The sequence below is a fragment of the Equus caballus genome, chromosome 6, assembly GCF_041296265.1.
Source record: "Equus caballus isolate H_3958 breed thoroughbred chromosome 6, TB-T2T, whole genome shotgun sequence".
Taxonomy (NCBI): domain Eukaryota; kingdom Metazoa; phylum Chordata; class Mammalia; order Perissodactyla; family Equidae; genus Equus; species Equus caballus.
Window position 1 is genome coordinate 40,004,493 of NC_091689.1, and position 25,662 is coordinate 40,030,154.

Below are 25,662 nucleotides of genomic sequence, written 5' to 3' on the forward strand. Positions count from 1 at the left end.
GATGACAGGTGGAGTGTTACACACAACATGAGAGATGCCACAGGGAGTGTGACATGTGAAGTTAGTGACACCACAGGGAAGTGTTACACACGGAGTCAGAGACGACAGGGGGAGTGATATGCACGAAGTCAGAGACACCACGGGGAGTGTTACACACAGATTCTGAGACACCAGGTAGAGTGTGACACACAAAATCAGAGCAGACAGGGAGATTGTGACCCACAAAGTCAGAGACATGATGGGGAGTGTTACATATGAAGTCAAAGATATCAGGGGGTTAGTAAAACACGAATTCAGAGATGACAGGGGGAGTGTGACACACAAAGTTATAGAGGCCAGGGGGTGTGTTATTCATGAAAACGATACCAGGGGGAGTGTTATGCACAAAGTCAGAGATGACATGGGGAGTATGAAACATGAAGTCACAGATGCCAAGGGGATTGTGACTCACAAGGTCAGACCCATAGGTGAGGTGTGAAACACGAAGTTGAGACACCATGGGGAGTGTGATACATGAGCTCAGACTCACCAGGGGGATTGTTACACATGGAGTCTGAGACCCCAGGGGAGTGTGACGCACAAAGTCAGAAACGCCGTGGGCATGTTGACACATGAAGTCAGTGACACTAGGGGGAGAGTTACACATGAAGTCAGAGACAACAGGCAGTGTGTTACACACCATCAGAGATGCCACAAGGAGTGTGACACAGCAAGTCAGACACACCACAGCAACCCAAAACACAGATCCTCACACTGGCACATGCACCTGTGAACAGAAGCTGCAGGGCAGACACAGAACTCACAGCTTAGCCCCTGCCCACGCCCCCCCCCCAAGCCCAGCAGTGGTGGGTGGCACACACACCCTGAGGATTTAGGACACAGAATGGAGTTGGTGACCCAGCTCCCTCCCCCAGCAGCAGCTAATCCATAATGCAGAACTGGCACGTGTGCCTGTGAACAAAGCCTGCAGAGACAGACACAGCACTGCCCCTGCCCCCCCCTTCCCGCCCCCAGCAGATCCAGCACACTGTGCCTGCTAACAGAAACTGTAAGAGAAGACACGGCACTTGCAGCTTAGCCCCTGCACCACCCCCGCATTGGCGGGTGGCACACATGTCCTTAGGATTCGGGACCCAGAGCAGAGCCAGTCACCCAGTCCCCTCCCCCTCCCACAGCAGTGGCCCAGTCCTTCCAACAGTGGGGACAATATACAAAATGTGAATTTTCCCAGGTAGGGCAGGGCATGCTCACTTGAGTTTTCAAAACACATCTACCCATGCCAGTGACCAGAGGCTGCATGAACAAGAAGCAAAGACAATCACTCTCTGCTTAGCCCCTGCCCACTCCAGAGATGGCAAGTGGAAAATTTGACCTGAGGCTTCCGGAACCCCAGCAGAACCCATGGCCAAACTTCCAGTGGCAACACCCTCAACATCAGGTCTGCCAGCAGCAGGGGCTGCATACAAGTCCCCCCAGCAGCAACAGCAACACCCATGAACCCAGCACCCCTTGATATCAATCTTTCAGCACTCCCAGAAGCAGTGTAGCCATCAACCCTAGACAACCCAGAAGTAGCAGCACAGGTGGTGCACAGGGCAGCAGCATCCGAGCCCATGGAGAGCCCACAGCCAGTGAAGAACCATGAGACCCAGGTGACCCTGGAAGCAGCAGAGGTGCGTGCAGCCTGATGATCCCAGTGGCGACACCTGAAACTGCAGGGACTTCATAAGTAGCAAGGCACCAGCACCCTCAGAGACACACGAGCAGCACAAGGAGGGGCACTGACAATGCATCTAGCAGAGGCAGTGGAGGGTGGAAAGTACAGGCTCTCAAATACAACCAGAAGCAGCTCAGAACCAAAGTAACCAAAGCCTTACCCAAGTAAGAAAGGTGGTTACACACATGCACCAGCAGAGGAGCAACTCAGGAAGTACGTTGAAGAACTACAGTAACATGGCAGAACAGAAAGAGAATGACAACTCTCCAGAAACCCACTTGAAGTCACAGAAGATTAAAATCTAACTGACAGAGAATTCAAAATGGCTGTCGTGAAGAAAATCAACGAGTTACAAGAAAACTCAGAAGACAATTCAATGAGCTCAGGAAAAAAAATTAATGAACAGAAGGAGCACTTCACCAAAGAGATTGAAACTCTAAAAAAGAACCAAACAGAAATTCTGGAGCTGGAGACCACAATGAATGAGACGAAAAATAAAGTAGAAAGCATTGAAAATAAAGATGACCATATGGAACAGAGTATTAGCAAGCTGAAAGATAGAAACCTAGACATGATTCAGGTGGAAGAGGAGAGAAAAATAAGATTTTTTAAAAATGAAATTCTATGAGAAATCTCCAACTCAATTAGGAAAAGCAACATAAGGACAAGGGTATCCCAGAAGGAAAAGAGAGGGGCAAAGGAGTAGAGAGCTTATTTACAGAAATAATAGCTGAGAACTTCCCAAACCTGGGGAAGGAACTGGATATACAATTATGTGAAGCTAATAGAACACCTAATTATCTCGACACAAAAAGATCTTCTCCAAGGCATATAATATTAAAACAATCAAAATTCAGTGACGAAGAAAGAATATTAAGTGTAGTCAGAGAGAAGAAAATAACTTACAAAGGAATTCCCATCAGGCTTTCAATGAATTTCTAAGCAGAAACCCTACAGCCTGTGAGAGAGTGCAATGCTGTATTCAAAACACTGAAAGATAAAAACTGTCAGCCAAGAATACTCTATCCAGAAAAGTTATCCTTCAAATATGAAATAAAAGCTTTCCCAAACAAAATCTGAGAGGGTTCATTGCCAGTAAACCTGCCTTACCAGAAATGTTGAAAGGAGACCTCCTACCTGAAACAAAAAGGCAAAGGTTTATAAAGCTTGAGCAAGGTAACAAGTAGACAGACAGAAGCAGAAAATTGCAACTCTATATCAGAATAGGTTAGTAAACACTTAATTATAACACAGAGACTAAAGGGAAAGAAAGCATTAAAAATAACTATAACCAGGGCTGGCCCCGTGGCCTAGTGGTTAAGTTTGCGTGCTCCGCTGCAGGTGGCCCAGTGTTTAGTTGGTTCGAATCCTGGGCGTGGACATGGCACTGCTCATCAAACCACACTGAGGCAGCATCCCACATGCCACAACCAGAAGGACCCACAAAGAAGAATATACAACTATGTACTGGGGGGCTTTGGGGAGAAAAAGGAAAAAAAATAAAAAATCTTTAAAAAAAAATAACTATAACCACTTCAATTTGGGCACAAATTCCCAAGACAAAAAGGATAATTAGTGACAACAAAAACTTAGGAGCGGAAAAAGGACGGAACCTGCATGGGCTAATGGAGATAAGATGCTATCAGCAACAAAAGGACTATCTCATCTATGAGATCTTTTATACAAACCTCAAGGTAATCAAAAAACAAAAACTCAGAGCAGAGTCACAAATGATAAATAAAGAGAAAACTGAGGAAAACATCACAGAAAACCATAAAACTGAAATGGCAGACAGAAATACAAGGAAAAAGAAACAGTGGAAATATAGGACAACCAAAAAGCAAGACATAAAAGGGCAGTATTAAGCCCTCATATATCAATAATCATCCCAAACATAAATGGATTAAATTCACCAGTCAAAAGACACAGAGTAGCTAGATGGAATAAAAAAGAAGATCCAACAATACACTTCCTCCAGGAGATACATCTCAACTCTAAAGAGAAACATAGGCTCAGAGTGAAAGTAAGGAAGATGGTACCCCAACCAAATGGCGACCCAAAGAAACTGGTTACAGCCATACATATAGCAGACAAAACAGACTTCAAGACAAAAATGATAACAAGAGACAAAGATGGACAATACATAATTATAAAATGGACATTCCTCCAAGAAGACATAACACTTATTATTATATATGCACATAACATAGGAGCACCAAAGTATATAAAGCAACTATTAACAGACCTAAAGGGAGAAATTCACCACAACATAGTATCAGTACAGTACTTTAATACCCCACTTACATCAATGGATAGATCATCCAAACAAAAAGTCAACAAGGAAACACTGGCCTTAAATGAAACACTAGAACCAGATGCACTTAATAGATATACAGAGAAAAGATTCCATACAAAAGCAGCAGAATACACATTCTTCTAAAGTGCACATAAAACATTCTCAATAATAGACCATATGATGGGAAGCAAAAGTTCATATTGAGCATCTTTTCTGACCACATGATATGAAAGTAGAAATCAACTACAAAAAGAAAGCTGGAAAAGTCACGAGTATGTGGAGTCTAAACAACATGCTACTGAACAAGTATTGGATCACAGGAAAATCAAAAAAATGCCTTAAGACAAATGAAAATGAAAACACAACATGCCAAAATCTATGGGATGCAGCTGAAGTGGTATTAAGAGAGAAGCTTATAGCAATATAGGCCTACCTTAATATATAATAAGAAATCTCAAATAAACAATCAATCTAACACTACATCTAAAAGAACTAGAAAAAAAGAACAAACGAAATGAAAGTCAGTAAAAGAAAGGAAACAAAAAAATCAGAGCAGACATAAATGAAATAGAGACTAAAAAGACAATAGAAAGGATCAATGAAACTCAGAGCTGGTTCTTTGAAAAGATAAACAAAATTGACAAACCTTTAGCTAGATTCACTAAGAAAAAAGTGAGAAGGCTCAAAAAAATAAAATCAGAAATGAAAGAGGAGTAATTACAACAGATACCACAGAAATGCAAAGGATTATAAGAGAATGCTATGGAAGGCTATAGCCTGTCATCTCAATAGATGCAGAGAAAGCATTTGACAAGATCCAACATCCATTTACTATAAAAACTCTCAATAAAATGGGGATATAAGGAAAGTACCTCAACATAATAAAGGCCATATATGACAAACTCACAGCCAACATCATACTCAATGGGGAAAACTGAAAGCCATCCCTCTGAGAACAGGAACAAGACAAGGATGCCCACTCTCACCATTCTTATTCAACATAGTACTGGAGGTTTTGGCCAGAGCAATTAGGCAAGAAAAAGGAATAAAAGGAATCCAAACTGTCAAGGAAGAAGCAAAACTGTCACTATGTGCTGCAGATGACATGATTCTATATATAGAAAATCCTGAAGAATCCACTAAAAAAAACTATTACAATTAATTAATGAATATAGCAAAATTTCAGGGTACAAAATCAACATACAAAAATTAGTTGCATTTCTATACACTAGCAATTAACTAAGAGAAAGAGAAATCAAGAATACAAGCCCATTTACAATAGTAATCAAAACAGCATGGTAGTGGCAGAAAAACAAACACACAGATCAATGGAACAGAATTGAAAGCCCAGAAATATATCCACACTTCTACAGACAGCTAATTTTCAACAAAGGAGCCAAGACCATACAGTGGAAAAAAGAGAGTCTCTCCAAATAAATAGTATTAGGAAAACTGGACAGCCATATGCAAAAGAATGAAAATAGAGAACTACTTACACCATACTCAAAAAATAACTCAAAATGAATTAAAGACTTGAATGTAAAACCAGAAACCATAAAACTTCTAGAAGAAAATATAGGCAGTATGCTCTTTGACATCAGTCTTAGCAGCACCTTTTTGAATATCATGTCTCCTCAGGCAAGGGAAACAAGAGAAAAAATAAACAAATGAGATTACATCAAACTAAAAATCTCTGCACAAGAAAGGAAACATCAACAAAACGAAAAGACAACTTAGCAATTGAGAGAAGATATTTGCAAATCATATATCTGATAAGGGGTTAATGTCCAAAACATATAAAGAACTCATACAACTCAACACCAACAGCAACAAAAAAGACGGGCAGAGGATATGAACAGACGTTTTTCCAAAGAGGATATACAGATGGCCAACAGGCACATGAAAAGATGTTCAACATCACTGATTATTAGGGAAATGCAAATAAAAACTATAATGAGATAGCATCTCACACCCATCAGAATGTCCATTATCAAAAAGACAAGAAATAACAAGTATTAGAGAAGATGTGGAGAGAAAGGAACCCTCATACGACTGCTGGTGGGAATGTAAATTGGTGCAGCCACTATGGAAGACAGTACGGAGATTCCTCAAAAAATTAAAAATAAAAATATATGTCCTATTACTGGATATTCATCCAAAGAATATAAAATCAACAATTCAAAGAGATTTATGCATCCCTATGTTTATCACAGCATTATTCACAATAGCCAAGATGTGGAAGCAACCTAAGTGCCCATCAACTTATGAATGGATAAAGAAGATACGGTATATATATATATATATATATATATATATATATATATATATATATATAATGGAATACTACTCAGCCATAAAAAAGATGAAATATTTCCATTTGCAACAACATCAATGGATTCCCAGGATTGTATGCTAAGCGAAATAAGTCAGATAGAAAGAAACAATTACCATATGATTTTGCTCATATGTGGAAAATAAACAAACGCATAGATATGGAGAACAGATTGGTGGTTACTAGAGGGAAAGGGGGTGAGGGAAGGACAAAAGGAGTAAAGAGGCACATGTGTACGGTGACATAAGGCAACTAGACTTTTGATGGTGAACTTTATGCAGTCTATAAAGAAGTCGAAATATAATGATGTACATCTGGAATTTATATACTGTTATAAGCCACTGTGACTTCAATAAAATAATTTTTTAAATAAAAAATAAATTTTTAAGACAACAAATAACAAGTGTTGGCAAGGATATGGAGAAAAGAGAACCCTCATATAACTGTTGGTAGGAATGTAGATTACTTCAGCCACTATGGAAAACAGTACGGAGGGTCCTTAAAAAATTAAAAATAGAACTAGAATGTGATCCAGCATTTTCACTTCTTGGTACATTTCCAAAGAAAATTAAAACAGAAGTTTGAAGAGATATATGCACTCCTATGTTTATTGCAGCATTTTTCACAATAAGCAAGATATGGAAACAGCCTAAGTGTCCATCAATTAATGAATGGATAAAGAAGTTGTGGTATACATATACAATGGAATATTATTCAGTCATGAGAAAGAAGGAAATCCTGCCATTCAAGACAACACAGATGGACCTTGAGGGCCTTATGCTGAGTGAGATAAGTCAGACAGAGAAAGATAAATACCGTATGATCTCACTTACATGTGGAATCTAAAATAGCCAGACTCATAAAAATAGAGAGTAGAATGAATGGTGGGTACTGGAGGCTGGGGCTGAGAGAATTGGGGATATGTTGTTTAAGAGTAGAGACTTGGAACAAGTAAATAAATGAGTCCTGGAAAGCTAAATGCACAGCATAGCGATTATAGTCAATAATACTGTGTTATAAAATTTAAAGTTGCTAAGACACTAGATCTTAATTCTTCCCACCATAAAAAAAGAAATGATCATTATGTGACATGACAGAGGTGTTATCTAACACCAAGGTGGGAATCACATTGCCATATATAAATGTATCAAATCAACATATTGTACGCCTTAAACTTATACAATGTTATATGTCAATAATGTTTCAATTAAAAAAAGAATAAAGTAAAGAACATAGTCCTTCCACAGGAAATGGTGCCCTTAACGTGTCTCCTTCCTTCCAGTCCTCCCCAGTGTGGGTGTGGACGTGACAATACCGTATTACCTGTGTGTTCAGCATGTATGTGTGCATGTGTGTGTCAGGTGGGGAGGGCTACAGGCATGAGCTCTTCTGTAACCTGATGTCTCCACACATGAACACTGGTCAGGCCAATCAGTCCTCTTCCTGTTGCACATTTTCAGTGGCTGCCTATCATAATTAACTTAGAAGTCCCTGCTATTGAACATTGGGCAATTTCCAATTTTTCACTCCCACAGTTGTGCCAAAGGAAATGTTTGCATTCATAAAACTCTATTTTTTTATAACAGATCCCTAGAAATAAAATTTCTGGGTCCAATATACCCATGTTTTAAGGTATTGGTAACAGTTTCCAATGTCAAAATTCTCCTTGTCAGTGGGGCTGAAACCCTAGGGAGAGAAACAGTCTCAGTACCCAGGAGTGAACCCAAGAGCCTGGAAGGCCCCATCCCAGTCTCTCCTGCTTCAGAATCTGGGCTGTGCCTTGGGAGCCAATCAGCCTCTCTCTGCCATCCAGGACAGAAGAGGGTGTAGGCCACACACCTCTCCTCTCAGTCAGGAAAGCACATCTAAGGTCCGTGAGTCACAGGGAGAACCTCGGCTGTGTCTGATCCAGATGAACTTCTCAGTCACAACAGCAGGACCCGCTGGAGCTTGAGTAAGGAGAGGAGCTTTTATAGAGTTTGTTAGGTTGCCCGCAGAAGCTGTGGGCATCAGACTGGGGACTTTGGAGCTGTGCACAGCCCCCAAAACACACCTCAGCTTCCTCCGGCAGGCACCCCCGGCTCCCACCTCTGCACCCACATAACAGGCACACCGGCTTCTGCATGGGAGGAAACTTTGCCTCACACCCAAGACTAAAGTGGAGAGGAGGGGAGGGAGCCTTTGTCTTCTTCACAGTTCATGTGGAAGTCCACCTGATCTGAGGCTATCAGGTGAGACCGCAGTCTGCCTCTTCCTTGCCTAGCAATAGAGCCCCTCCAATCCATCAGTCCTCTGGAGGAAACTAGCCAGACACTCCCTGGAGGAAGAGAGAGAAGCCCCTAATTGAACTGGGGAGCAGCAGATAAGAGTGGAGATCACCAAGGATCACAATGAAGGGCTGCCTTGTGTTGGTGGCAGTGCTGCTTAATGGTGAGAAACATGGCCTGTGAGGTCAGTCAGACCCAGTGACCTTGGAGAAGTGTTACCATTTGAGCCTGTTTCCTTGTCTGTGAAATGTATTATTAGGAAGACAAGTTAAATGAGACTGCACTTGAAGTGTCGCTGCACATACTCAGAGCTCAACGGCTGCTAGCTCCCGTGCTGAGGACCCAACTAATGGGCCCACACAGAAAGGGAAGCCTGTCCAGGTGGGAAGCACATTCTCAGGTCACTGGTGACACTGAACCACTGTGGCTGTCCGACATGGGTGACAAGAGCTGTCAAAGTGCCTGTCCCCTGTGGCCAAGAGTGTGACTCTGGAATAAGAAGCAAACAGTACTTTCCCATCAATGTCATCAGCAGTGGTGTCCACAGCACTGGAGGAAACTGGACCTGCGACCATGGACTCCCTGGCAGATTGCTATTATAACAAGACGGGAAGGTCCGGTCTTGGCTGGAGATAATGAAATGCAGATGAGGGAAATAATGATGAAAACACTCCCTTTTTTGAGATCCTGCTATGTGTCAGGTGCTGTGCCAGGCATTTGGCACAACCACATCTATCAGAAAGGTACTATTGTCAACCCTGTTTTACAGATGAGGAAACTGAGGCCCACAGAAAGAAAGCAACTTGTCCAAGGCCCAGATCTGACTGACTCCAGAGGGGTGGCATTCCCCTTCCCCACCCAGAATCCAAGACTGGCCTGGGTATAGGTGGGAAGGAAGTAGAGGGAGTGCTGTGAATATGCCCAACAGAAAGATGCTGGCATCTCAACAGCCTCCCAGGTTGTTGTGCCTCAGCCACGGCAGATCACGGAGCATCCAGAGATGTTTGATGAGGAAATCAGTGGGGTTTTTTTGCACAATAGTTTGGACCTTGAGATTCTCGAGTAAGAAGATGGTTCATGTTGGACTCTTATCTTCCTACTTTTTCTTACTATAATATATCTGCTTTCAGTATGGCTGAGTAACAAAGGTATCAAGAACAGCTTTGCTTTCTCTCAGAGGTGTCCTCACCCTATAGAATCTCAGAATCACACTCCCCTCCGTATCAATAGATAGATAGATGATGGATGGATGGATGGATGGATGGATGGATGAATGGATGGCTTATTCTCCCCAGTTGGGAGGGAGGCTACAATTTACCATGTCAGAACCTACCAGAGCTGAGGAAGCCAATATCCAAGTGTTGGTGGTACTACTTCTCCAAATCAGTGGAGTTCCTGGACACGATTTTCTTTGTTTTGTGGGGGAAAAAACAGATTACTTTTTATGCTTCTATGTTGAACATCTAGTGGTGTGTTTTCAACTAGATGCCTTGTGGACAAAGTTTGTTTGGACCCACACTGAACAGTTTTGTCTACATTCTGCACACTCCTGCCATGGCCTTTCTTTGTTTCCATCTATGCACAAGTATCTTTGGTGGCAGGAACATCTCACACAGGTCAACTGGCCCAATTTGTGCTCCATCATGCACATCACGAGTGCTGCCACGAGACCCTGTGACTTTCTCTTCTGTTATGCCATCATTCAGTCTTCTCATAGGCGTAGATTATTCATTCTATTCTTAAGCTTTTATGGGGAAGTGCACCCAAAAAAGCCAACGAGGCGGATTTGGGAGATTCGCTTGCAGGGAAAAAGTTAAGAATAGTTTTTCCAAAGCCTATTTAACTACAATTAAAGGAGTGATGAGCAAAAAAAAACATACAAATAGAGCAACAGAAAAAGCATATACAGCCTGAATTGCTTATTTTAAAGGAAAGATTGAATTGAAAATTACATGTTTTTTTTAGGAGAATTTCCTTTGAGTTTATAAATCATTTGTACCTGGAATTATTAACATATTGCTATTAGGTTAACATTTTAACTAAAGGCTTTGGTCAACAGTGAGCTGATGCTGAACTCTGTAGACCTCTGAACTGGTACACCTTCTCCCTTTCTCCCCACACAGACTGAACCCCTCTCCAGAAACTGTCTTTATAACGCCTTATACACATACAAAGCTAGGCAGCAGGGAGCATTTTTCTTCACAGCAGGTCATCAAATAAAATGTTAGTTTTGTTCAGACTAAAATGTTTAAACCAAAATGTTATCTTCCAGATACAGTTATATTCTAATTTACCTTAAACATATAACTGCCAGTGCATAAGGTAATCAGTCCATTTGTTCCTTTAGGAATCAACAAAAACAAAATATTAAAATGGGATCATGAATGGAAGATAAAAATCTAAAAAAACTTCTCTCTCTTAAGCCAGATTCTCTCTCTCAGTTTCCCATAACCACTCCTGATTCTAATTTAGTGATATGGTGATGAAATTTATAGGGTTTTTTAATGAAAATTAATTTTTCTAAGATGAAATCATCCTCTGCCAAATGCTCATAACTCAGGGACTTTGGATAGGAGTTGTTCCCCAGTTTTAATTAGGTTTCCTTACTTATGCATATATTCATGTTAGTTATATCCCATGTTAGTTAGTACACAGACAGACACCATGTTCTATATTAAAAGCAATATCTAAATCTGGCTGCTCATTTCCTTTCTGAACAAGGACTGGAGTCTAATTTGTCCTTTTCTTTAGAATGTATATGCCACAAGAATATTATAAGTCAGAATTAACAGAGCAATGGGGGCAAAATAGACAAACTTGTCAACTATTTCTGGTGAGCTTACTTGTGAATATGATCCCAAATACCTGCTATTGCTCTTAGCAGGTTTTCTAAGTTTTGAAAATAGGAAGAAAAAGACAGAGTAGTCTGGAAGATTCCAACACTGAGGCATGGGCTGTTAATGAGCCATGATGAAAAGTGCCAATTTGGCAAACTTGTCACATCCTCTCCTGCTCAAGGATTGCCATCTCTACTGAGAATCAAGCAGAAAAGCAGAGGACAGCATTAATGTTTCCTTTTTCCCTAAGCGTTGGAAGATTATTTACTATTAAACTGTAGTAAGAATAGAAACAGAGACTATTTTCTGATAATTTGATGAAGATTATACCCTATAAAATGAGATTTGACAACTTTGACATTTTATTCTCTTTCCTACCTATTTCTCTTTAAAATAAGTTTTGAGATCATAATGTTGACCTAAAATGCATAGGCATTTCCTCCAATTCCCCCATGCATCATAGTTTTATTTGGGAGTGACTTCTATCCCTCTTTTGCTATCTTTTTTTTTTCTGAGCTCCAGTTTCAAAATTATTTTCCCTGTAAAAATGTACTGCCTTTTCTAATTTTTCACTTATGTAAACCACCCTTCTAAGAATTCTGGCTCACCGTTTGAAAAATCACTTAGTGTGGTCTTCAAGGCAGATGAGTTCCCTGTAAGATTAATTTTCTAAATAGTTTTCTGAAACTGACTGGCTCTGGGGTACTTAATCACCACTTCCATCTTGCATCACCTTCTACTGCACTCAATGTGTTGTTCTCTCCCAACAATTCATTTAAAAATAAATGCTAGCTTCCAGTCTAATTGTCACTGCTTCTCCATGACAGAACGCAAATTGGACTAAGGAGAAAATCCCTTGGAGAAACTGGACTCTAGTTCAGTTTGAGGTATCAAGCATAGGCTAAAATCTATTACCAAAGTGCATTCCAGGTAAAAAGAGGACTTAGAGAGAAGACAAACATCACTGGTCATTCATTACATTCAGCTTATTCTTAGTTTTCAATGAGGCTCTGAAGTCCCAGAGCTCAGAATCATACCTGCAATTCTGGATGCTTTCCTTTGCTTCCTGCAGGTACAAGAAGGAAGGAAGTCATCCTTCAGTAGAATGGAAGTCAAGCAACTCTAAGTACAAGGCAACTTGAAACCTCTAAATCAAAGTGACAGATTCGGATAGTTTACACCTTCCGGTTAATGCCAGAGATTTAGTTGGAGGCTTCAGAATGCTTATTTCCAATTTGGTCTTTAATTCTAGCTAAAAAAACACTTACAGCCTTAAACCTTCAAGGGCTGGTAAAAATACACAGAGCTATGAAATCTTAGCCACAAAAACTCAATCAGGTAAATATTTTAACCTGTGTTGCAACTTTAAAAAGCAAAAGAGTTTCATAGATAAGGATAGCAGATAGTGGTTACCAGAGAGGAAAAGGGTGGGGGGAGGATGAAAGGAGTAAGGGGCAGATGTGTGTGGTGATGGATAAAAACTAGACAAGAGTGAGCACAAAGCAGTCTATACGGAAACTGAAAAATAATAATGTACGCTGAAATTTACACAATGTTATAAGCCAATATAACATCAATAAAATAATCTTAACAAAGATCTTTTGAATCAGAAGAAACGAAAAAAATCAAAAGTGTTTACATTCAATGTGATTTTCCTAAAAGAGAATTGTAAAAAAAAATTAGAAATCTGTATAATGTTAAAGAAAAAAATGGAAAATGTTTTTTCCAAAATAAATTTCCTCTTACTCTTGAGAATGAAAATACTTAAATGAATATTCTAAGCATATCTGTTAATAATTTCTCCAATTTTTTAAGCTAACAAATTAGAATGGAATGCTTATTGAATGGAATTAAACATAGAAGTTTTCAACTTATCCACATCATATATTGTACTATGTAGGCATATTGTGGGATAAAGTCCTTCCCACCCCCATCAGAGAGGTAGTTCTTATTTTTATTTTAAGGCAAAATGGTATTTACTGTGATGGGCAGGACAGCATTTAGCATGTAAGAGATCATTCTAGTTCTTTCAAATATTTCCACATCATTTCATCAATGTTTCCAGGGGCTTCCTTATTTGGAAAATAAGGATATTGCTTCTCTTGTTTTCCTGGAAAAGTACCTACACCTGGGGGCTGGTCCCATGGCATAGTGGTTGGGTTCGGTGTGCTCTGCTTTGGCAGCCCAGGTTCACAGGTTCAGATCCTGGGCACAGACCTACACCACTCATCAGCCATGCTGTGGCAGTGACCCACATACAAAGTAGAGGAAGACTGACACAGATATTAGCTCAGGGTGAATCTTCCTCAACAAAACAAAAAACGTACCTATATCTTAAGAACATAATATCCTAATTGGAGTGTACAGGGAGGCAGGAGGGGCCATTTTTCTTCAGAGGAAGATAAAAGGTATTCTGTATGATTGTTGTATGATTTTTACTCTAAAGTAAAAAAAAAACAGTATGGAAATAAGGAACAGAGAATTTGAAGAAGCATAGAGTTAACGTTCAGGAGAGTTTTTTTTAAAATTAATAATGCTTAAAGCCATGATTTTTTTTTTTTTTTTTAAAGATTTCTCTTTTTCCTTTTTCTCCCCAAAGCCCCCCGGTACACAGTTGTATATTCTTTGTTGTGGGTCCTTCTAGCTGTGGCACGTGGGACGCCACCTCAGCGTGGTTTGATGAGCAGTGTCATGTCCGCGCCCAGGACCCGAACCAACGAAACACTGGGCCGCCTGCAGCGGAGCACGCGAACTTAACCGCTCAGCCACGGGGCCAGCCCCAAAGCCATGATGATTTTTAAAGAAATGCTAAGCGTTTCCACCAGGGTTGGCAGGTGGACTGTGAGCAATGAAATTTTATATGTGGATTTGTTTGCAGGAAGTGCTGGAAATCAAACCCTCCAAAGTCACCATCCCAAATAAGTTTCTCCAGAAAATGCCATTGGTCTCCACCACCAAAATGACCCAGGGCCCAGAGGAGAGACAGGGTGAGCAGGGAACCTCCCAGGGAGGGCAGGGAAGCTCAGTTTGGCTGCCTTGGAAGGAGGGAGCCTCAGTCGCTAGATGACCAACATTTGGCCCATGGAGCAGGTGACAAACATCGGGGTGCCCCCAAGCGCAGGTCTCAACACTTGGGACACTTGATGTCCACAAGCACAAGGACATGTCATCTCTAGTCCCAGCGCTAGCATGAGTCTGATGGCGTGAGCCCCAGTGCTATGTGAGCCCAGCCGAGGGACACCCCACTTAAACTGGAGGATGAAGAAAGGCTTTCTAGAAGGACGGTGGAGTCAGAGCAAGCCGAGCTTGCCAGGCAGAGGGAATAGAGTGGGCAGAAGCAAGGAGCCACTGACAGCAATGGGCTCACAGTGACAGCAACATCAGCTGGAACAGCTATGGGTTATTGAGCTATTACAGCGGGCGCCTCTGTTCTTCATTTGAATTATCTTATTGGGTCCTTACAACAACTCCATGGGGGAGGTAGAATTATTGCCCCCATTTCACCGATGAGGAAAAAGGCTTAAAGAAACTTGACCCTCTTCTATGCCCTATAGAGGGGTAGTGGCAAGGTTTGAACCCAGTGTCTGTTAGACCCCTGCATGGCCCACCTGACCAGGAGACGAAACCCAGATGCCCCCAGAGGGGCCCCTCAGCTCTGAGGTTTTGTGAACGTTTAAAGGTCCTAGTGACCAGAGAGAAACTTTGTCCTGCCCAGAGATAGGCTGGTGCAATTAATGGGACAACTTGCAGTGCCCAGGGCTGGCCCTTCCCTGGATGCCACACTCAGCCCCAGGAAGAGGGGGCTGCTCTGCCTCCCAAGTTCAATGAGAGCTCAAGTTTGGGAGGGTGAGTCTCCAGAAGCAGCCAGGCCCCGTGAGTTCTAGGGGAGACACCGTGCAGGACAGAGGTTAGGAAGCAGCAGAGAGGCTGAAATCAGGTAGACTGGAGTTCTAGCCCCTTTCAGCCTCTTTCTCACTGGTGAGCCAAGGCAAGGCCCTGCGCCTCAGTTTCCCCCCAGTAAAATGGGTAAATAAGTGGGTCTGCCTATTGGGTTGTTGGGAAAAGTACCTGAGAAGTGAGTTGTGGAACTCCTGCCTGGTGCCTAGAGTGCTTTTAGAGCCACCTGCCACCGGCACGGTGTTCTTCCAGGAAGTAGGATCTGGGAAGTCCCTTCTCAGGTGGCTCCTCCTGCTGCCTTGTTCCCAGAAGGAGTTAGCATTATTTGAGATGGAATCGACGAAGACCCAGGATGACAAAACATCGCAGGTGAAGGAGGCTCTGCACTGGAAGGACAGCTGCAAGTGTCCCACTGCCACTCATCCTGGGATGCTCTCCACCCTGCCTGAAGTAAAGGCTCATCCTGTAGGACTTCTGCTTCTGGGATCTCATTCACTCATTTATACGCTCACTCATTCAGCAAATATTCATTGGTCCTTGCTGTGTGTCAAGCACTGTAGCTTCATCAGTGAGCACAACTCAATGGGCCCCCGCCCCCGTGGAGCTGGCGACCACTGCAGAAGACAGACTCAAAGGGGGTGGGCCACAGAGTGAGAAGGATAGGGGGCACCAGGAGTCGGCCACTTTACTTAAATAGACGCCAGTACTTCAAAGAAATAACAGAGAAGCGCACACTTGGACTTTATCTTGAAAAATAATATAATTAAAGTTGTAAAACAAAATGCATCTTATATTTAACAAAACATTGGCTATAATTGCAACTATGCACTGACACCAGAATCAAAGAAGATATCCAGGGTTGAGTGGGTATCTGTGACACAATTTCTCTGACAAAATTATAGCATTTCGGCAAAAATCTTCTCAAAACTGTTGTTTGTTTTACATGGTTTGCCTTTCGACATCAGTTTACATCTGTGCATGCTGTATCTCCTTAATGACTTTATGAGGTAGGCCTTTTGTCCCCATTTTACAGATGAGGAACCCAAGTTCAGAAGGTCAGGACAACCTGCTCACAGTCCCACAGGCAGGGTGGAAGCATGGCAGAGTGTGGATTCCCTGAAAGTGAACAAGAACTGGGGGGCAAGTCATTTGTTTTGCAGACGATCCCACAAAGGCTGAGTGAGTGGGAAGTTGAGGCTGGAGGAGGAAAGCAGCAAGGGGCCTGGATGAGGGAGTGCCGTGGTGGGCACCCTGGCCCAGTCGCTGGGAAACCCACCTCGACTGGCCCTGTCCCAAGTCGGGGGTTGCCCTGGGGCAGTAACGCTTCTACATGCTGGCTCGTGAAGGCTTGCAGAGGAGGCACCTCTTGGGTGCCAAAGATAGACCTTAGGCAGAAAGGAGGGACACAGGTGTTCCAGGGGATGCTGTCAGCCTACTGGGTACCAACTCCCCCAGCTGCAGGTGAACTCAGGTGGACCGAGTGGACATGAGCACACCATCACCCACGTTGCCACTGCAGGTTTCACGAATCCAAGGCCAGGACCCTTTGCAGCCCTTCGCCACACACCTTCTTTCCTCAAAGCAAGAACGCCCATCTGCAGAGCCCTTTGCAGCTTACAGCACTCTCTGCAGGAATACCATTTCACTCAGGCCTGCCTGGGAGGGGCAGCCAGCACTTTGTGTCCCCTACATTGTAAACAAGGAAACTGCGGAGGCTGCCTCTCCCTCTGCCGCCCTGGAGTCTCCACATGAGGCCCCACTCCTGCTGGGTGCTGGGCAGCAAGCTCAGGAGACACAGGGACACAGACCCAAGTCAGGCAGCCTGGGGACAGCAACTCCCACATCCTCTAGTTGCAAGGGCTCGGTGGACGTGCGAGGCCAGAGGAAGTAGCCTGCTGGGCTGAGAGCAGCTCAGCAGGGAGGGCACTTGGTGCCCAGTGAGGTCACCCCAGAGCCTGGCCCAGCTCAGAGCAGCTGGCTGTGATGAGGTCACCACCTGGCATAGCCAGGCCTTGGGGACAAGGGACATATATAGTAGCGTCATGGCAGGGGGTGTGAGGGGGGACTATGGTTCCCCTATGGTTTAAGCGGGAAATAGAGCCTCTAAGATCGCTCCCACTCAGTAAGTAGCAGAGCTGAGATGAAAGCCAGACTCATCTGGACAAACGCACAAAGCTTGTCCTGCCCTCTCCCCCCACATCTTTGGCTGGTTCAGCCACCCCCCTGGGGACATGGAGCCCGGAGCACTAATGTCAGAGGCCCAGGAGGCCCCTGCACAGTTGCTCTGGCCTACTCAGCGCACCACCACCAGGTTCCCTTGTATACATCAGACATCCCTGGCCTGTATCTCTTGTACCCTCACCCATGCCCTTTCAGCTCCAGCCCAATTCTCTAGTCCACACATCGGAGGTGGTTTGGCAACTGCCCTCTGAGCCCTCCTTGAGGCTGAGGTAGGGCAGGAGGGGCTGGGTGCCCAGCACAGCCCAGACAGAGGCCACAAATGGAGTACTGAAGCCAGGAGAGGAAGAAGACTCCATCCATTATTCAAAAGCAATTGCCATTATTTTCTGATTTTTTTCCCCTAATATGGTAACTTTCATTGTTTGTTTATTATTTCAAAAGAAATATATGATCATTGTGGAAAAAAGAGTTTACAAAGTAAGCAAAACGAAGATTATAAAAATCCTGGCATCCAGAGATAACGACTGTTGACACCGTATTTCCATATATGTGCATTATTTTTACAAAATGGAATCATAATGTTCACCTGGTTGTGTAAACTGCTTTTAAATATTTAACTATGTAAACTCTATTCTATATCATTAACTATTCATCTCACCCTTGGTTTTCATATTCTTACAACTCTGACCACCAACTGGAATACGCTTCACAACTGACACAGTGTCCTCACACATACACACACACACAACTAAGATCAACTCCACAAAACACTTGATCCTTACTGGTTGGGTTGCTCTCCAATGTTTTCTCTCTTATTTTAAAGGTCAACCCACTAACTAGGTTTATGGCCCACCAAAGGACATTGATGGCAGTGTGGGAAATTGTCTGCCATTTCAAATGGCTGCAGTGTTGTTCCCATTGCCAGGGACGCCAGGTCCCTCTGTCAGACAATAGGCTATGAACCTACTTGTCTTCCTGAACAAGTCAAACAAGGTGCAGAGACACAGGGAGCCCAAAGAGCACACGGAGGTCATCTAGCCCTTGGTTTATTTTCATTTCTTTTTTGACAGGGAAACTTTGTTTTGGTGACACCAATGCACAATCCCCATGTATCAAATACAGGACAGAGCTGGTCTGGATGAGGCTGGGATAAGGCCTGGGCTCCCTCCCCCACCCCCTATACACACATCGTGACGGCTCCCTGAGGGTTCCTAGAAGCACAGCTGGAGAAGCACTGAAGGAACTCAACACCTCTTCCACATTCTGAGTCCTATGAATAATGCTGCTATGAACATTCATTTACAAATTATTGTGTGGACACATTTTCATTTCTCTTGAGTATATCCCTAGGAGCAGAACTACTGGATCAAATGGTAACTCCACATTTAATTCTTTGAGGAGCCGCCAGACTGTTTTCCAAAGGTCTGCACCATTCTACATTGCTGCCAGCAGCGTATGTGGATTCTAATTTCTCCACCTCCTCTCCAATACTTGCTACTATCTGATTTTTTAATTATAGCCATCCTAGTGGGTATAAAATTCTATCTCATCATGGTTTTGATTTGCATATCCTTGATGACTAATGATCTTGAGCATTTTTTCATGTGATTTTTGGCCATCGATATATCTTCTTTGGAGAAATGTCTATTCTAATCCTTTGTCCATTTTGTAATTGTGTTGTCTTTTTTGTTGTTGAATTGTAAGAGTTACTTATGTATTCCTGTTATTATACCCTTATCAGATAGATGATTTGCAAATATTGTATCCCATTCTGTGGGTTGTCTTTTCACTTTCTTTATAGTGTCCTTTAAAGAACAAGAGTTTTTAACCTTGAGGAAACCCAACTTATCTATTTTTAACTTGGTTGGCTGTGCTTTTGGTGTCATATCTAAAAATCCATTGCCAAATCCAAGGTCACAAAGATTTACATCAATATTTTTTTCTAAGAGTTTTATAGTTTTGGCTCCTACATTTAGGTCTTTGAGCCATTTTAGTTACTGTTTGTATGTAGTGTGAGGCAAGGGTCCAAATTTATTATTTTTCTTGTGCCTATCAGTTGTCCCAGCAACATTTGTTGAAAAGATTGTTCCTTCCTCCTTGAATGGTCTTAGCACTCCCAAATCAACTGACCATAGAAATATGAGTGTATACCTGGACTCTCTATTTTACTAATCTGGACACCCACCCTTATGCAAGTACCACACTTGATTACTGTTACTCTGATAAGTTTTAAAGTAATGAAGTGTGGGACCTGGAATTGGCCACCCCAAGATATGTCTCTTTGGCATGAGGATTATTTGGGGCTGGTTGCTTTTAAAAAACTGCAGACAGGAAAGCAACTGAAAAGTAGAATTTACTTACCCTTTGTTAAGAGACATTTACATTGTAAAGGAAATCTCCATCTGTAAAAGTGTCTCCTTCTCTGTACCAGGAAGGGAGGATGACCTTATCTCTAGAAACTCTTAATCAATGCCAAAGGCAAGGACTTAAATCTGCATTTGTTTACTGTACTTGTGTGGTAACTTCCCATGATCGACTCCCCCTCCATCCCCAAAATCCTCCTTTGTCGTTAGCTGAAGATAATATTTAAGGTGAGGGCTTCAGCCATTTTGGCAAGTTGCTCAGCTTGCCTGAGCCTCTCCCGTGTATACATGTTATAAAACTTTGTTGAATTTTCTCCTGTTATTCTGTCTCATGTGAATTTAATTCATTCTCTGGCCAGAAGAACCCAGAGAGGGTAGAGGAAACATCTTCGGCCCCCACAGAAGCATGAGTCCTCCAACTTGGTCCTGTTTTTTAAGATTGTTTTAGCTATTTTGGATCCCTTGAGCTTTCATACGAACTCTAGGACGTCTGTCAATTTCTACAGAGAAGTCAGCTGGGATTCTGATAAGCATTATGTGGAATCTGCAGATCAGTTTGGGGATCAATGGCATCTTAACAATATTAAGTCTTGTGATCCACGAATGTGGGCTATCCATTTAATTTCTTTCACAATGTTTCATAGTTTTCAAAGTATAAGTTTTGCACCTCTAAGTTTATTCCTAATTATCTTTTTCTTTATGATGTTCTTCCAAATGGAATTGTTTTCTTAATTTCATTATGCATTGCTCATTGCAAGTATAAAGACAACTGACTTGTGTATATTAATGTTATAATTTTCCACTTTGCTGAACTTGTTTATTAGTTCTAATAGTTTTTAGTGTATTCTTTAGAATTTTCTGTATGTAAGATCATGTTATCTGAGAATAGAAAGAGTTTCGTATCCTCCTTTCCAATCTGATGTTTTTTAATTCATTTTCTTGCCTTATTGTCCTGGTGTTATGGACTGAATTGTCCCCCCCCAAAATCCTATATGTTGAAGCCCTAACCCCCTAATGTGACGGTATTTGGAGATGAGGTCTTTAAAGAGGTGATTAAGGTTAAATGAGGTCACAAAGGTGGAGTTCTAATCCAACAGGACTGGTGTTCTCTTAAGAGGAGACAGGAAGGGCACCCACACAGAGAGAACAGGCCATGTGAGGTGACAAAAAGAAACGGCAAGCAATAGGATATACTGGAGCATATGAGGAAGCCATTTGGCGTAAACCTAATTCAGCCTGACTTTGTTTTTCCAAAAGTGCCTGACATGGCCGTTGAGCATGCATTGTATATCTGCTTTAAACATTTGCTGTGTCCCAAAGACAACAACAAATGGCCTTCAGATAAAGATGCAACTTCTCCCACATTGGCATTTCCTTAAGGATAAGCATCTCTCCCTGGGCTAGGAATTGATTGCTGTGTTCATCTGTGACCACCCAGCTCACCTGTGACCACCCAGACTGAGACAACAGACCTGCCACCCTGCTGTGTCCACTGAGACAGCAGACCTACTACCTGCTGTGTCCATCAATCACTGTGCCAATAGGGCAGTCTCATGACTATTGTAAAAGTGACATGCCAATCATATGTGAAACATCCTCTTTGAGGGTATATAACCACCCTGTACACCCTACTTCTTTGGTGCCCTTCCTTCCTTCAGGAAGGAAGGCCCTGGGATAAGCTAGTCCTAAGATTTGGCTCAGAATACACTCACCCAATTTTCATTTATAGATTGGTTATGGATTATTTGTGTTGACAGAGGGCATAACAAGAAAAAAAAATCAAACCTGCTGACACCTTGACTTGGACTTCCAGCCTCCGGAGTTGTGAGAAAATAAGTTCTGTTTAAGCCACTCAGTCTGTGGCATATTGTTACGGCAGCCATAACAGATTAAGACACCTAGCTAGACACTCCAGTACAACAGTGAATAGAAGTGACAAGAGCGACATCTTTGTCTTGTCCCTGACCATAGGAGAAGAGCATTCAGTGTTGCACCATTAAGACATCAGGGGTGGGCTCTCCGTGGAAGCCCGTGATCAGGTTGCATGAGTTCCCTTCTGTTCCTAATTTGGAGAGTGACCTTATCACGACAGGGTGTTAGATTTTGTCAAATGTTTTGTCTGCAACAGATGTTAGCTCAGGTGCCAATATTTAAAAGAAAAAAAAACTTGAAAAGTAACTTGTGTTAAGTGGAGTCAATTTAGCACTATCTACCACAATATTTAGACACTCATGCCGTTTGACCCATAAGTTCACTTCTCAGTTCCTACAGAAATATTTACACATGGCCAAAATATTTCCAAAGGTGTTCATTCACTCTGCATTTTTTTTAAATAGCGAAAAAAAATGGAAATGTCCTAAATTATTTACCAATATGGGAACGGAAAAATATATCAACCTATGGAATTAAATGCAACAATTTAAAAGAACACTATCCACCTACATGCAGACTTGGAAAATTTTCTAAGACATTAAGTGAAAAGAGCAATGAGCTGAATAATTTATACAGTATAATTTATGATGTAAAAATATTTATACCTGGAGATATATGTATGCAAATGCGTTTTTTAAAAGGCCCAGAGGGATAAACACCCTTTACTGCATTGAATATTGTCTCCAAAAATACTCACGTCCATCTGGAACCTCAGAATGTGAAATTATTTGGAAAGAGGGTCTTTGCAGACATAATTAGCCAAGTGAAAATAAGGTCATCCTGGATTAGGTGAGCCCCAATGACTGGTGTTCTTACAGGAAGAGGAGAGGACACACAGAGACACCTGGGGACGAAGTCAGTGTGAGATGGAGGCAGAGACCGGAGTGACACAGCTACACGGCCATGAGTGCCGAGCACTCCATCAGGACCCAGAGCCTCCATAAGGACCCAGCCTGCCGACACCTCGACTCAGACCCCTGCCTCCTGAACTGCGAGAGAGCACCTGCCTGCTGTTTCCGCCTCCAGCTCGTGATCATTTGTTACGGCAGCCCTAGAAAGCTCACACGCACCTGTTTAACAAGGGTTAGCTTCAAGGAAGAGATTCTGTATATTCCCATGTTGTTTGAATATTTTACAGTGAGAATTTATTTTTGCATGGCTAATTTTTTTCAATAAAAATAAAATAATAAAGAAATTACCCATGCTTATGTTGGAATTTTCAGCTCTGCCACTTACCAAAAGCAGGAAATGCTGAACAAGTCATTAAACTTGAATGTGTCAATCGTTTCATCTGTAAAATGAAGATGTTAACATCTAGTCTGCTCACCTCCTAGCCTGGTCCTGGAGACCCCCTGACCCCTCTTCTCTCACTGTCCACATCCGTTCTCCCTCCACAATGGCTCTAGTGACTGTGAACGCCCTTCTTCATGAATGGTCTTTGAACCCTGAGCCTTGCCTTTTTCAATCATGCCATTAAGTATGCCTTTCCCTGCAAAGAGATTATCCTCCTCCCTAACCCCCTTTCCAGCCTAAAAGCTTTCTCTCATGGTCCCCAACAAAGTGATTTCACTTTCCTTTGAATTCCTGTACCCCAAACCCTCAGTATCTTATGTATTTTTATTACCCTCATTAAACTGCAAACTCCTTTTGCGAGAAAGAACTTTATTCGTTACTGTACCTACCACGCTGTCTTATGGAGAACAGGTGATCAATATATATTTCTCAAATAAATGAATAACAGTTACAAAATACTTGAGTTTTATGGAAATAACACAAGCTCTAAAAGTTTTTTAAATTATATATAAAATCCCATTCATCCAGTACATACCGGTATGGTCACACTAGTTGTAAAATATTGAAATATTTCCCCACCACTGCCCCTTGCCACTCAAATGCCTTCCACTACCATTGCTGGCCTGGTCTCTCCCTCCCTGGGATCACCTGGATTCCCACGATCTCCCACTAAAGGACTAATGCCTTGCACAGCAGGGAGCCCTCGGGACCTGCTCCAGACACATGGCCAGCACCCACTGCTGGAAGGATCCATTCTGACTGATCAATACCTGGGCAGTGTCACTGTTAAACATTTTGATAAGCACCCCTGATTATAAATAAAGTTTAATTACACAATTTGAAAATGGTGCTTCTCCTCTTCATTGCAAAAATCTCTTAAAAGAGTCGGCAGATTCAGGAACAAAAAGGGAAAATGATACTTTGTCAGTCTCTGGAGATTTAGGGCACATCCATTAGGACTCAATCTTCATGTAAACTAGAAGATATGCAATTTCCCCCCTAGAAAGAAAAAAAATGCAACAGCATAGCAGAAATGAAACATTCATAGTTAATTAACACATTATTAACTCATGATAGGACAAGCGTGGGAAACTTTCCAGGTTGTTCTTCAATTCTTTGTCTATCCATTACCTTAGAGGGGAACAAAACAGGTGACCTGGGAAAATAACCACTAAGCTTCTATTAGAAAACCTCTAAATCAGTGGTTGACAAACTATGAGCCCATGAGCCAAATCCAACTCTGTTTTTGTAAATAAATTTAGTTGGAAAGAGCCACACTTATTCATTCGTGTATTGCCTATGGCTGCTTTTGTGCTACAAGGACAGAGTTGAGTAGTTGCAACAGAGACCACATGGCCCATAAGGCCAAAATATTTACTCTCAGGCACTTTACAGAGAAAGTTTGCCAAATCCTAATCTAAATAATGAGGGAATCACTGACAACCAGAAAGTGACAAAGAGTGGGCATCTAAGGGAGATGCTTAGAAGAAAGAGAAGAGGCAGATGAAATGCAGAAGTCTGCCCAGTTGGGTAAGGTTATGTGGGACAGGTTGCAGAGAGACCTAAGAAAAGACCCAGAGACAGCTAACGAGACATAAGAGGTTATCGGGAGACAGTTACAGGGAGTGTCCAGTGGTGGCCGGCTGCTTGGACTTGCACACTGCTACAATGGGTAGGGAAGGGGCTGCTTATACGGGCAGGGGGCACAAAGGCTATGTACTTGCCAAGGGGGCTGTCCCTGGTACGACCAGAGTTTCCAGGAACCGTAGTTCACGTGGAGGAACTCTGTGTTCCTTTGTGATGTTCTTTGGGTGAGATAAGGTAAGATCGGGGCTGGCCAGGCCCTAGATTGTTACAAATGCCAGCAGCTCAGCGTCCTGCCCAGAAGGGGGCCAGGAGGACACAGGGTTGCAATAGGGCACGTGGGTTCTTGCTGAGCAAGCAAGGCCCAGGTCCTAGAGTAGAAGATTGGAGGAGGATTTCAAACACAAATTTCACCTAATTCATTATTTTTCAAATGGTTGGGCCTACTGCTGCAGCTGAAATCATCTCAAAAATCCCCTTTGGTATACAATATCACCCCTAACCCAGAAACTCAGCTGGGAAAACTTGCAAGTCTCTCTGCTTTTTTCTCTCCAGTTTCCCCTCTGCAGTTATTATTTTTAAAAATATATTTACTGCTATTTACTAAATGCAAGCTACTGTACCAAAAAAAGAAAGAGGGAAAGAGTGACCCTCACTCCCAGAAAGTTCATGGTCTAAAGTGAAAGTTACAGAGCAAACAATGGCAAAACTGTGTGGCCCTGCTATAAAGCAGGCATGCTCCAAATGCAGTGAAAGCATATGAGAAGCCCTGCAAACCTACCTGGGTGAATCAGTGAAGGCTTTACCAAGTAGGAAAAGGCCGTGAACAGAGGTATTGAAGAATGAGCGGAAGTCTGCCTCGATGATAAAATAGCAGAGGGCAATACAGGCCAGGAACTGCATGTACAAAGCCATGGAGGGAAGATGGAGGATATGAGGTTTGGGGAGCTACTTAGACTTTCA

At 42.4% G+C, this 25,662-nt stretch overlaps 1 protein-coding gene and 1 pseudogene across 2 annotated transcripts in view; one reads left to right on the top strand and one right to left on the bottom strand.

Annotated features, from left to right (window-relative positions):
• The first annotated feature begins 2,039 nt into the window (after window positions 1–2,039).
• Window positions 2,040–10,526, top strand: LOC100054442 (very long chain fatty acid elongase 2 pseudogene; annotated as a pseudogene).
• Window positions 10,527–23,467: 12,941 nt separating this feature from the next.
• Window positions 23,468–25,662, bottom strand: part of USP18 (ubiquitin specific peptidase 18) — a 59,957-nt gene continuing 57,762 nt past the window's right edge. For both annotated transcript variants that reach the window (XM_023642820.2, XM_014740623.3), the window contains one exon: window positions 23,468–24,114. In XM_023642820.2, the coding sequence (XP_023498588.1) occupies window positions 24,069–24,114 (46 nt within the window). In that variant the 3' untranslated portion in view covers window positions 23,468–24,068. The remainder of the gene's footprint in view (window positions 24,115–25,662) is intronic.